Below are 15,049 nucleotides of genomic sequence, written 5' to 3'. Positions count from 1 at the left end.
AATAATTTTTAACGCAACACGAGTCAGTCATTTGAACGCGTTGCAGGTCAATTGAGCCAGTTGCGCGTGCCGAGCCCGACCGATCGCCGACGTAAACCTAGCACGCGAAAATAACCTAGGACAACAATTTTGCGGTTCAATACAACACAGTGAATTAAGTTAATATTTCAGTGAAGTCAATTAAACATAAATAATTTATTATGAGTAGTTCGATGATAATTACAATAGAACTGTTTCGTTTCCAATCCATTATAAATGACTGAGGACGATATGTGGAATAACTTAATTGCGAGCGGAAGGTTAAAATGGACTTTGCAAGCATTGACACTGATGACAGTTCTGTACAGCACGTTGCTCGTTTACCAAACTGTTACACGTGCTGACATACAGGTATTGATAGTCGATAATTTCATATTTATTATATTGCATGGCAAGATCAGCATTAAACTAGTGGGGCGCATGGCATCGTGCCTTAAGGCAAATTGCTGGAACTTCCCGTACCAAAAATTATTTTTTTTAAAAGATTAACATTTAAAAAAAAAATACTCTGAAAAATTAGATTTTTGAGAAACTATAAATTTTTGACAAAAATTTACTTTTTTTTGAAAAAAAGACTTTGAATAAAAGTGTATTTTGAAATATTTTGGAAATTCTGAACTTTTTTTCAAAGCAATCGTACTGCTTTAACTGCATAGAGACGAAATATCGAAGCGCTTAAGCGCCGCACCGCCGTCTAACGGATAAGTATTGGTACGGAACCCATAAGAATGTAAACAAAATTTATACTTATTGTTAAAATCTTTATAAAATATCTGATAATTTGATCTAAGTCTATATATATATATATATATATATATATATATATATATATTTATAATAGTATTAATATATTAAATTATTACATAGTATTAACTAGTTGTAAGTGGCATTTTGCTTTATGGCAATTTGCATAAACACTTCCCGAAATATGTAATAATTGACCTAATGAACCGAAATTGAGATTTAGATATTTAAATAAAATTTTCAACTGTTTATTTCTAAAATAAAGTTTTCGCTTTCAATTAAATCTAAATATTGCGATTTCCAATTGAATTTTCTCGAAGAAATTTTCTGTGTTTATATCAATTATATTCCACAGACTTGTGCTTATATGTTCTAAAATTGTAAATTATTATTCCAAATTGTAATGAGTTGACAATGTTTGACTCATCTCATCACATAAGCAAGTTCTGCCACAAATTTTGGCTATACTTTTTCAAACTCTTTTTTTTAAATTTTAATTTTTGAACAGCAATCAGAACCTTACGTCGTATGAGCTGTTGGGCTGAAACTACTCCTTACTTCGTATTTTTTAGATGGTAACCCAATGGTTAATCCATCCATATTTGATGATTTTTTGTTATTAGAATTAGTCTAATAGGGCTGACATTTTTATTGGTGCAACAATGCCGGGTGAGGACTATTTTCACTTGGAAATATATTGCTATCTATATTTCCAAGTGAAAACAGTTCATTGTTGCCTGACAACAGGTTGCTCGAAGTGGGTATCGAACCCGGGACCTCTGAAACAAGTCCCGTCGCTCTTAACCGCTTACCTACGGGCTAGCCCATTTTTTCAAACTTGGATGATTTTTTTAAATTAAACTACTTGCCATAGGGCCGTAAAATTTTAGTATGTTCTCTAGGACCACAATATCTATCAACATAAAAAGTTTTATCGAAAAACAAAATGTTCAACCGTTATTACAAAGAAACGGCTGGGCCGATCTTTGTCCAAACTTAATGAGCACGTCTCCCAAATAATATTTCGAATAATTTTTGAATTTTCACACTCGATTCAGAATTTTTGGCTGTAACGTGGACGGTGGATTTTTCACTTTTCTGATAATTACAAAGAAACGGCTCAGCCGATCGTATAAAAAATCTTATCAACGCGAGTGCTTATCAAGGCTCATAATTTTTTAAATTGACTCAACCTTTCTTGAGAAAACGTCCATAAAATGCTAATTTTAACTTTAAAAAACGCTACTAATTTTTTTAATCTTTGATGAATTTTCAAAATTAATCTCGACTTGTCGTAGGGATTGACATTTTAGTATGTTCTAGAAGACCTGACATCTATCGCCAAAAAAAATTTCATAGAAATCGTCGAATTTTTTTTTTCAACAGTTAATTACAAGAACTTGTGCCGGCGAATCTTTACCAAAAACTAATCAGTATCTTCCCCAACAAATATCTTTCAGTTTTTGAAGTTTTAAAATCGTTTCAGAATAAAATGTAAACAAAATCACTTTTCTGCTATTTACAAAGATACAGCTTGGCTGATCGTTCCACAAAACTGACAAAGGCTCATAATCCTTATCTTAATGGCTTTTCAATTTTGAGAAATCGTCGACGAAAGGTCAAAAATCTGTGTGAACATACACACACACATATTTTTTACCAAATTTGGTTTCACTCGATTCAGAATGGCTTGAATCGTCAAGGGAACATAAAATTAGCAAATCGGATTTTTTTGACAAAAACAAACTTCTCCTTTGGGAATAATAAACCTACTAGTAACTTTAATTTGATTACATATAATCCTTTATAAAACATTCAGTTATAGTAATGGGCCCGAAAATCGAAAATGAAAATTTTTACGTTCGACGTTTTGAAGGTTTCTGAACATTTTGGCATACCTCAGAAAACATGGATGTGTGTGTGTGTTTTGTGTGTCCGTATTTTTCGTTCACGTTTTCGGGCGCACGGATCAACCAATTTGAATGGTTCAAAAAAAAAAATCGATCCCTATTGATAGGGAGATGTGCTGGTTAGTTTTTGGCAAAGGCAGGTCCAGTCGTTACGGAGATAAAGAGCAAAGAGTGCAGAAAATGGAAACCGAGTTTTTGAGAGAACGGAGCATCCGATTTGAATGATCTAAAAAACATTCAATTAGTAGTGGTTTGGACCAATGGCTATTAGTTTTTGGTAAAGGCAGGCCCAGCCATTTCAAAGATACAAAAGCTAAATATACAAAAATGGCAGTTTTTGAGAGAAATGTGCATCCGAATTGAATGAGTCAAAAAACTTTCTGCTTGTGTTGACAAAACAATTGCTTTTGCAAAACAAATATCTCAATTTTTTTGTATATCGAAAATAATTCAGATTTTATTTTTAATTCTGACCGTTCTAATATACTTAAACAAATAATTTCAACTTTGCAATTCAGTTTATATAATTCTTATAAATATTATACAATGTTACAATATTTCGTTACAGTACGGGAAGTTTCCCGAACATTTCGTTACAGTACGGGAAGTACCAGCAATTTGCCTCAAGGCACGATGCACCACTAGTTTTTTTATTATAATTAAAAAAAAATAACCCTTTCCACTCGGCACCGATTTGGGCGTTATCTACCGGCAACTCGGCCCCGCATTCTGTCGAAAACATGCCTGATGTGCACTTGATATTGTTTTATGTGTTATGCAATTTGTTTTATATAAATTTGGTGGACATTGAAGAACATACATTTACAATAATATCTAAATTTATTTTCTGCGGTATTTTCAAGTTTGAAGCAATTTCCAAAAGGCATAGAGGAATGATTCTAGTGTTATAACCATTATAACTACTTAGCGTCATGGCAGTTTTATCATGCAATATATTGTTTTTATCATATGCTATTTTTTTGATAAAAACTTTGATTTACGAATTTTTCGGTTGTTTTACCGTATTTAAAAAAAAAACTTATGAAAAGGGGTAAAAAATACTTCGGAAAAGGCTCGAATTTCTTGGAACTGCAATCTGAATTTTTAATGTTTTTGTGATGAGTATTTTTAATAAATCCATTGGCATTTTTTACTTGTGTCGATTTTATAAACTTTTTTCAAGTAATGCTTGGAAGGGTCATTTCCACTGCGAAACATATTCGATTTCAATATATTTGAAGTGAAAATGAATATAACTAATGGTAACGCTGGTAACGCGACCGTTTCCTTTTATAGAACATAATTTTGTTTTATTTCTTAATTTGTATTAATAGTTTGACATAACATACATCATTTTTGTTTATGTTTATTTTATTGACAAGTTCCTTTTGCAATTAACCGACAAGACTATGGAATACTTGCTTCTATTTATGATGAGCACTTCCTGTTTTATATTACATCGATATAAACTATAAAATCCCTCAGCTGCGTTTAGTACGATTCTGAATTATTTTGTTACGAATTACAATTGTGTTTATGATAATTTGTGTTTTGATATTGAAAAATTATGCCGTTTATTTTAAATTATATTAAGTGCTCTAATACAAAACGCAGTTGAGCAGTGTTACCACAGTCGCTTATTTTTCAATTAGTCATAATTGACGCCGTATTTATTTCTATGGTATAACTAGCCAACTAGAGAACATGATAATTTTTCCTGCGTTTGTTGACTGCTTGTTTTATGTCTGGAGACAATGATCAGTCTAAAAAGCACGACATTCTAAATTCTAAATATTCTAAAAGTCATTAAACGTTTAGGGTAATAATTTTTCTGGAGATTTTTGTCTTTTTCTGCATGAAATTGGTAAAGTGGCAAAATTATCAAATTCATAAAAATTCAGAGTTATGAAATTTCTTCTCACACAAATGTTTAGTTCGAATTTTGGTTATAAATTTGTTTTTGTAATTTTTTAATATTTTTTTGAACGTTTTAGAAACGTTTTTATTTTGTGTTGAAATGTGATTATAATGCAAGCAATCATTAGAATTATTCTAGCACCTTTTTATAGTTTTTTTAATGATTGAGCATTGACGATCTCGCAATAAATTTTTAACAGCACTTGGTCATATGAAAACTTTTCCATTTCACACTGCAGTGCCCTAAATGTACTATTTTTAATTGGGAACATATCTTTGATCTACAATTTTCAAGCGAGAATTGATATCACTACTGTATGATGTCAGGTATCAAAAAAACAAATTTTTATAAAAAATTGTTATAAAATCTATACGTTTTGGCTACAGCCCATCCAAAGTATCTATGTATGGTTTTGTGATCATACCATATTAAACTCTTTGAATACGAATCCTTCCAAGCCTTTTATGTTTATTAACTTCCCGTAGGGAAGTTATTGTAATGGGCCGAAAATCGAAATTGAATTTTTTTACATTTTTCGACGTTTTGAAGGTTTCTGAACGTTTTGGCATACCTCAGAAAAAATGGATGTGTGAGTGTGTGTGTGTGTATGTATGTATGGATACAAATTTTCAGTCACGTTTTCGGGCGCACGGATCAACCGATTTGAATGGTTCAAAAAACATTCGATTTCTATTGATAGGGAGATGAGCTGTTTACTTTTTAGCAAAAGCAGGTCCAGCAGTTACGGAGATAAAGAGCAAAGATTGCAGAAAATAGAAATCTAGTTTTTGAGAGAACGGAGCATCCGATTTGAATGATCTAAAAAACATTCAATTAGTAATAATTGGGAGAAGTGTTTATTAGTTTTTGGCAAAAACAGGCCCAGCCATTTCGAAGATACGGAGCTGAATGTGTAAAAAATGGCAGTTTTTGAGAGAACTAAGCGTCCGATTTAGATAATTCAAAGAACTTTCTGCTTGTCTAAACAAAATAATTGATTTTGAAAAAAAAATTTGTTTCAACTTTTTTTTATTTTGCAAAAAAAAAATTTTTTTTTGTGAATTCAGATTTTATTTATAATTCTGACTATAGTCCTAATATACTTTAAACAAATAATTTCAACTTTGCAATTCAGTTTATATAATTCTTATAAATATTAGACAATGTTACAATATTAATAATAATCTGTTTGAAAACATTCAAAAATTCTCGAACATTTCGTTACGGTACGGTAAGTTCCAGCAATTTGCCTTAAGGCACGATGCCATACACTCCACTAGTTCTACTTCATTTTAATATTAAAATAATATTTTAAAACTATATGTATATGTGCTTTTAATTTTTTATATTGTTTGAATTATTTATAAGCACTGAAGATGAGTCCAACCAAGACTTAAAACGTATGCTATTCTAAGGAACACATTCTTTTTCGTTAATTTTTTTTATTATTGGATGGATGCCCTAAAAATATAGATGCATTACGTTCACCATGTATATACCTTAAAAAACGTTTTTTTATCTAGTTATTAAATTGATAAATTATATCATTAGAATGTAGCAAATTTATCATGTACCAAATTTTCTCATACGTTTCTCAAAAATTTCGTCGTATAATTCAATTATGTATTATAAAACTGTATGCATATGTGTTGTATATAAAACTGTATGTTTGGGAGTTCTAGCCCGCGCTCTGAAAGTCCTGATATCGTGCGGTAGCAATGTCCAATTTATCTTGAAAATATAGATAACTAGTTGGAATTAATGTTTTGCCTTGAGGCAAGTTACATGAACTTCTCGATATGTGTAAATAATCGACTTAATCAATAAAAAATATTAATTCATGAGTGATTAAAAGTATTCCGGGTGGAATTATTACATATAATTGAAAACGAACGAACACTCATCGTTATACCAAGTAAATCTAATTTTAATTTTAGAAAACGTCAAAAAAACTACTTATTTTCTCAAACTTTGATGAATTTTTAAAATTAAGCTACTTGTCGTAAGGCCGTAAAATTTCAGTAAGTTCTATAAAACCAGGATATATATCGCCAAAACAAGTTCCATAAAAATCGGCTTAAATTTTTTTGTCAACAGTTAGGTACAAGAAAACGGCTCGGTACATTTTCACCTAAAACTAATCAGTATTATTTTCAACTAATATCTTTCGAACAGTTTTTGATTTTTCGATTCGGTAGTATGAGCTTAAATGTGGACGAAAAGTTTAACGCTTTTTTCTAAATTAGAAAGAAACGGCTCGGCAGATAAATTATAGTTATAATATTCATCGAGATACATCAAATGGCTTTCAAATTTCTTAAATCGGTTGTCGTTTTTAAACAAACGTCGATGAAAGGTCTAATTTTGAAAAATGCCAAAAAAACGATATTAATTTTTGCAAACTTTGACGATTTTTTAAAGCTAAATGAGTTGTCGTAGGGCCATACTATTTTAGTATGATCTAGAAGACTATGGTAATAAATATATTAATCAATTACTATTTGTTTCTCAGAATTTACTATTATAATCTAGGAATAATATTATTTGAACAATATATATTTATGAAATAACGTTATTTGATCCAGGTTATTAAACGCAACGAAACAGTAACATTATAATATTGAATTGTTCGCAAATATGCGATGCTGTATCGAGTGATCTATTTAATTCAGCGAACATTGCCATTTGCTTCCAACGAGGAACACAGCAGGGCTAACCTAACGTGTGTCTGTAGAAAATAAACAAATACAACCTGATCGAAAACCGTCTCTTGTATCATATAAGAAGGGGAGCGCGGCATGCCAAGCCCATTAGGAAACCAGTACATTGCTATCTCTCAAGGCAAAATTTACTCGCTCGCTGCGTGCCTGCCTTGCACTGGACGGACGACGGACGACGGTCGACGGCGACGGACTTTTCACCGTAGAACGGTATTCGGACCACCGGATCGCCGTTCGCCGTTCGCGATACGGCCAAACCGATTTCTCGACAGATTTTACTGCACATTAATTAATCTGAAATTAGATAACCAAGGAATTGATATATGGTTAATCGACGTCTGCTGACTAACGACATTCATTATACGTCGCGTCCAATTTTATATAGATGAAAAGCTTTTCTTCTCGATTTTGTCACAGGTTTATCAAAGTTCATCAAGGTAATATTATTTTTTTAGGTATATATTTGTGATCATAAATATTATTTAGTAAACATATCTATTGTTATCATATATGTTTTAAAATATTCATATTAAATGATGAATGTAAAACTTAACTAGTAGTGCAAGACATCGAGCGGTAAGGCTAATTGCTGGAATTTTCTGTATTGTAATTTAAAATTTTTGAAAATTTGAAAAAAAATTAGAATTTTTGCTAAGCTTTCATTTTTATTGAATTTTGTGGTAAAACGACTATTTTAATTTTCAAATTTTTTGATGATGAAATCCATTCAAGTCGGTAGATCCATATTGTCGAAAATGTCGATGACATTTGTTGAATGTGCACTATATAATGTTTTGAACATCAAACATTAAAAATCTTGGTACGGAACTCATGGACATAAAAACAAATATTATACGTACTAAAATTTCTATAAATGTCTGATAATTTAATGTGCATATGTCAAATGATCATTTTTGAACACTTCTCGTATGGTAAGTTACTATTACATTTTACATCATTTAGTAAAAATAACTATATTTATTATATATGTTTAAAATATTCATATTAAATGATGAATGTAAAATTTAACTAGTAGTGCATGACATGGAGCGTTAAGGCAAATTGCTGAAATTTTCTGTACCGTAATTTAAAATTTTTGAAAATTTAAAAAAAAATTTGAATTTTTGCTATGCTTTCATTTTTATTAAAATTTGTGAAAAAACGACTATTTTTGTAATTTTCAAATTTTTTGATGATGAAACCCATGCAAGTTGGTTGATCCGTACTGTCGAAAATGTCGATGACATTTGTTGAGTTTGCACTGTATAATGTTTTGAGCATCAAACATTAAAAATCTTGGTACGAAACTCATAGACATAGAAATAAATTTTAAACGTATTATTAAAAAATCTATAAACATCTGATAATTTAATGTGCATGTGTCAAATGATCATTTTTGACCACTTCTCGTAGGGTAAGTTACTATTACATTTTACATTATTTAGTAAAAATAACTATATTTATTATATATGTTTAAAATATTCATATTAAATGATGAATGTAAAATTTAACTAGTAGTGCATGACATCGAGCGTTGAGGCAAATTGCTGGAATTTTCTGTATTGCTGTTTAAAATTTTTGAAAATTTGGATAAAATAGAATTTTTGATAAGCTTACATTTTTACTGAAATTTGTGGAAAAACGACTATTTTTGTAATTTTCAAATTTTTTGATAATACAACCCATTCGAGTCTGGTGATCCATACTGTCGAAAATGTCGATGACATTCTCATAGACATAGAAATAAATATTAAACGTATTATTAAAAAATCTATAAATATCTGATAATTTAATGTGCATATGTCTTTTTTTTAACTTACCGGAGGGTATGTTATAGTCATGGGCCAAAAAACGAAAATGAAAATTTCTGCTTATCTTCACGTTTCAGAGCTTTCTGAACTTGGCGGCGTACTCCAGAAAAAATGGATGCGTGTGTGTATGTTTGTGTGTCTGGAGATAATTTTTGTCGACGATTTCGGGCGTACGGATTAACCGATTTGAATGGTTCAAAAAACGTTCAATTTCTATTGATGTGGAGACGTGCTGATTAGTTTTTGACGAAGACAGGCCTTATGGCTTTGGAGATATGAAGCAAAAAATGCGAAAAATGTCCGTTTTTAAGAGAATGAATCAACCGATTTGAATGTTCCAAAAACATTCGATTCGTAATGATGGGGTGATTAGATTTTGGCAAAGACAAGTCTAGCCATTTTGGAGATATAGAGCTAAATGTGCAAAAAATGGCAGTTTTTGAGAGAACTAAGTATCCAATTTGAATGATTTAAAAAACTTTCTGCTTGAATTGATGAAACGATTGCTTTTGGGAAGGAATAAAAAAGGAATTCTTTTATTTCATTTTTTTTTAATCATCAAAAAATTTATTTTTGATTATCGAAAAATAATTTGGATTTTAATTTTAATTCTTTCGTTTAAGTCCTAAACGGAACTTATATATTTCAAATAAATAATTTTAACTTTGCAATTCAGTTTATATAATGCTTGTCAACATTCTTCATTTTAAATCCGATTGCTAAGTTTTGTTTATTTACTTTTGATTAAATAAGAATAATGAAAGTTACATTATTTATAATAACCTATTGAAAACATTTAATATTCCTCTAATATTTGATTAAAGCACAGGAAGTTCCAGCAATTTGCTTTAAGGCACGATTCCATACACCACTAGTTAACTTTTATTCCTGGTTCTCCAAAACCACTGGATCTGTCTACCTAAAAATTCAGTCAATTATTCTTTACGCCCATACAAGTGAAATGATTTTCGAATATCAAATTGGACGCTCCTTTCTCTCAAAAACCGAGTTACCATTTTTGGCACTTTTTACCCCGTGTCTTCAAAATGGTTAGACCTGCCTTTGTAAAAAACATGTGAGTCGGACATGCTACTTCTGAGGTATGTCCGTCACATTCATTTTCTTGACTATCCGATATCTAGCAGTAGCAAACCAACTTTCACTTTGAAATATTGATCTTAAATATGTTTTTAAGTGAAAACAGACATTGCTGCATCAAATTGCATGATATATTAGCCCTATTAGATAAATTTTAATAAACGATCAAATATGGTTGAATTAACCATTGAGCACCACAATTAAAGTGCGACGTAAGGAAAAGTTCCAACCAAATAGCCATTTCTGATAGTTGTTAAATATATGTATAAGAAAAAAAATTGTATATGGGTGTAACTGAATTGTAAATGCACGAGAAGATGATTGATCCGGATGTAATTGTAAATAGTCATCTACTTACCTATAGTTTTTTGAATAAACCTTTATTCATAAATGTGGGTTTTGGGAAAACAACCCTTCTATACAAACTATTAATAACAAAAATATTTTCCATAAATGTGACTCCTAAAGGTTTTACAATGTTTAATTTACGTTGTTGCTTCATAACACATTATTTACTGTGCTGTAATGCGCGCAGCAGAAAACTGCGGTCTACAACAGAACGCACATTTCCTGGTTGTGTTTATTGACTATTTTATATTTCAAACTACTATTGAAAACTGTTCATGTGTATGAGAATTGGAGAATCTTGTAAGCTGTGATAAATCAATTGATCATTCAGTTAAACAATAATGTTGTTATTTACGAAAATGGTCACAGATAGGTACCGAAATTGAGTCTCCGCATATCGTATAAAAATTGGTTGTAAGTCTGGATATGGTGAACTAATATACAAATACATATATACATATATATATATATATATATATATATACATATTAAAAATTATTAAAATCTGCTGGATTGAAATTTGAATTTGATGGACAATCAACAGTTCAATATTATTCATCAAAATTTCTTGAAAACTTCTATGAATAAAAAAACGAATACAAATACTTTACCATCTAAAAATACGACGTAAGGATATGATTCAGCTTAACAGCTTATTGGATGTAAAACTCTGATTGCTATTGAAATGTAATAATAATAATAATAAAAAAGTTGGTTGTGATAAGTTTTTGGCTGCAGGTCGTTTCTAAGATACGGGCAAAAAGTGCCAAAAATGTCAGTTCAGTTTTTAAGAGAATGAAGCGTCTGATTTCAAAAATTTTTACTTGCTTGACGCAATGAAGAATTGAGTAAATTTCTGAGAAGACATGCCCAGCGGTTTTGGAGATCTAAAAAAAAATAGAATAAAAAAAACATCATTTTTTGGTCAAAAATGATCATTGCGCATATGCTAATCAAATTATCGGATATTTTATAGAAATTTTAATAATGCGTACTAATTTTGTTTAATTTTTTTTGGGTTCCTTAAAAAGATTGTTTTAATTCACAGTATGAACAGACTTGAATAATTAAAAAGACATCCTGTTAAAAAAAACATTTAAATTTTCAAATATTAAGGCTGATTTTCGAAAAAGATTAAGATGTAATCACCACGCTAATTTTTTATGAGATATAAGGCCTTTTTTTTTTTTTTTTTTAACTTTATTACCTTTTTTCTTACATTTTTTTAAGATACTTAATACTTTTTTCTTACATACATATTACTTTTTTCTTACGTATTACAAATATATTTACTTTTTCCTAACATATTACATGATCATTACTTTTTCCTTTTTATTACTTGAATTTTAACTTCTTCCGAAGGTTCTCCTGGTGTATTGACTTATTCTCCAACTCAGTCTGGGTGGACAGAGTCAGAGTCCTTGTTTTTTCCTTTTTTGAGAATAGGGATACAATCCGAGTACCTTTTTCTTGTAAGAGGCATGTTGCTACTACAACTATTGCCCTCTCTGCATATACGTATGCTGCAGCAATGCCCACGAAAGGCTATTTTCACTTGAGATCATATTTGAAATCTATGATTTCAAGTGAAAATTTGGTATCAAGCTGCTTTGATACCGAACCGACCGCAGTTGGATTCGAACCCGGGACTAGGATTTGCTAGCTCACGTTCTTACCACGGGACCACGGCCGGCACCTTCGGGTGCCTTCAATCTATTTGGCTCGACTAGTTTTTGCTTATACGGGTATGTTCACTTTTCTTGCAAAGATACACAAAAATTGTTTGTAGAATACGCTTGTTACCTAATTTATTAAAATAAGCGCTTAAAATTTACGGTATTGATAATAATCTATTTCAAATTATTTAAAACAAATCATTGATCAATTTACGTTGATTATTGATTATTTTTATTCCTCACGAGACGAGAAGTTTCAGCATTTCAGTAAAAGTCAAGTACGATGCCATATATAAAAAATAAATAATGATTAATTGATTGAATCATTTTATCCTAAATTAATTAACATGTTATATAATATTTTAAAATCGACAATTACATACTTTGATATCAGATGAAGATGCAATCATTAAACATTGAATAAAATTTTATTACTACGTGTATTTAGTTTGTTCGAATATGCCGAACATGGATCTCGCGGGCCGCATGCGCCCCATGTCGAGGACGCCCGCGGCCGCAACTCCGGACGACTCGTAAATTACACTATACAATGATCTCGATATATTTTAAATTCATTGAGCCTACAATTACTTATTTCTTTTTAACATTTTATTTGCCGCGATAAGATATTATGTCCATTTCATTTTTAACTCCCGTAGGGTAAAACTTTTATATTCCTTTACGTTTCAAAGGTTTCTGAACATTTTGGCATACCATTAAAGAAAATGGATATGTGTGTATGTATGTGCGGATACAAATTATCGTCGACGGTTTCGTGAACACGGATCAAACGATTTTAATCATTAAAAAAAAACTTTCGATTTCTATTAATGGGGAGACGTGCTGATTAGTTTTTGGCAAAGGCAGGTCCAGAAGTTTTGAACATACGCGGCAAAAAAGAACGGAGCGTCATTTTATTTGTATTGACAAAATGAAGAATTGATTAAGTTTTAGATATAGTGGTTTCTGAAAACCAATAAGAAAAGTAAAAAAATGCGATTTTGTGGCCAAAAATGATCATTAGACATATGCACATCAAATTATCAGATATTTGATAGAGAGTTTAATTTTATTTTATTTGATATGCATATATTTATTATAAGACTATATGCAGGTCTCTGAGATTTTAATAATAAGTACAAATTTTTAAAATTATTTTGATTTTAAAAATAAGTACTAATGTTTATCCATAAGAATTTTAAGAATGCGACGCGAGGCTAAATGCGAGCGATTGCTTTTAAAAAAAGTTCAACAAATTTCTAAATATAAAAAAATCAATTTTTTCAAGTCATTTTTTTCAAAAATTTCAACTTTCTCAAAAATCTCATTTCTTTTCAGTTTCAAAAGATTTTAAAAGTTCATTAAAAAATTTAATTTTCTTGGTACGAAAAATTTCCGCAATTTTCCTTAAGGCACGATGCCATACACTACTAGATTTTTTTAACTTCCCGCGGGCAAGTTATAGTAATCGCAAAAAAATCGAAAATGAAAATTTTTGCATTTCTCGACGTTTCAAAGGTTTCTGAATATTTTGGCATACCTTAGAAAAAATGGATGTATGTGTGTGTGTGTGTGTGTGTGTGCGTGTGTGTATGTATGTGCGGATACAAATTTTCGTCGACGATTTCGGGAACACCGATCAACCGATTTGAATAATTCAAAAAACATTCGATTTCTATTGATGAGGAGACGTGCTGATTAGATTTTGGCGAAGGCAGGTCTAGCCGTTCCGAAGATACGGGGCAAAAAGTGCCAAAAACGATAACTCAGTTTTTAAGAGAACGGAGCGTCCGATTTTAATAATTAAAAAAACATTTTACTTGTATTGACAAGGTGAAGAACCGATCAAATTTTCATAAAGGCAGGTCTAGCGGTTTCGGAGATCTAACGAAAAAAGTAAAAAAAAAATGCGATTTGGCGGTCAAAAATGATCATTACACATATGCACATCAAATTATCAGATATCTTTTAGAGATTTTAACAATAAGTATAAATTTGGTTTACATTCCTATGGGTTCCGTACCAATGTTTGCGCGTTAGACGGCGACGTGGCGCTTACGCGCTTTTATATTTTGTCTTTATGCAGTTAAAGCAGTACGATTGCTTTGAAAAAAAGTTTAGATCTTCCAAAATATGTCAAAATAAAGAAAAAAAATTTTTTTGAAAAAAAATTAAAAAAAAGTAATTTTATGTCCAATTTATAGTTTCTCAAAAATCTTATTTTTTCGAAGTAAAATTTTTTCAAAAATGTTAATTGTTTTTAAAAAAATAATAATTTTTGGTACGGGAAGTTTTAGCAATTTGCTTAATTGCCTTAAGATAGAATTCCACTTACAGCTAGTTTGATATGCATATATTTATTATAAGACTATATATGCAGGTCTGTGAGATTTTAATAATAACTACAAATTTTTAAAATTATTTTGATTTTAAAAATAAGTACTAATGTTTATCCGTAAGAAAGCGACGCAAGGCTCACGCGCTTAGATATTTTGTCTCTAAAACAGCTACTAATTTAATTTTAATTTCTAAATATAAAAAAATATCAATTTTTTTAAAAGTCAATTTTTTTCAAAGATTCAAAAAATTTTAAAAGTTTTTTAAAAAATTTAATTTTTTAGATACGAAAGGTTTCAGCAATTTTCCTTAAGGCACGATGCCATACACTTCTATATTTTTTTACATTCTGCACAAAGTTCTACCCTGTCTATTGGATCATTCATGTTAGGCTACATGCGTCCTTCATAATCTATAAAGTTGTTAATAGTTGGACCAAATCAATCAC

At 30.4% G+C, this 15,049-nt stretch overlaps 1 protein-coding gene across 2 annotated transcripts in view; it reads left to right on the top strand.

Annotated features, from left to right (window-relative positions):
* Positions 1-15,049, top strand: part of LOC113376605 (fringe glycosyltransferase-like) — a 37,974-nt gene continuing 22,925 nt past the window's right edge. For both annotated transcript variants that reach the window (XR_003367046.1, XM_026616585.1), the window contains exon 1: positions 1-390. Coding sequence is in view for 1 of the 2 variants with exons in the window: in XM_026616585.1 (XP_026472370.1) it covers positions 256-390 (135 nt within the window). In the remaining variant the exon portion in view is untranslated. The remainder of the gene's footprint in view (positions 391-15,049) is intronic.

This window comes from Ctenocephalides felis, unplaced genomic scaffold (assembly GCF_003426905.1).
Source record: "Ctenocephalides felis isolate EL2017-DRISC unplaced genomic scaffold, ASM342690v1 CF-g0.4_SCAFFOLD_01886, whole genome shotgun sequence".
NCBI lineage: Eukaryota > Metazoa > Arthropoda > Insecta > Siphonaptera > Pulicidae > Ctenocephalides > Ctenocephalides felis.
This window is presented reverse-complemented; position numbering and strand designations above follow the sequence as displayed.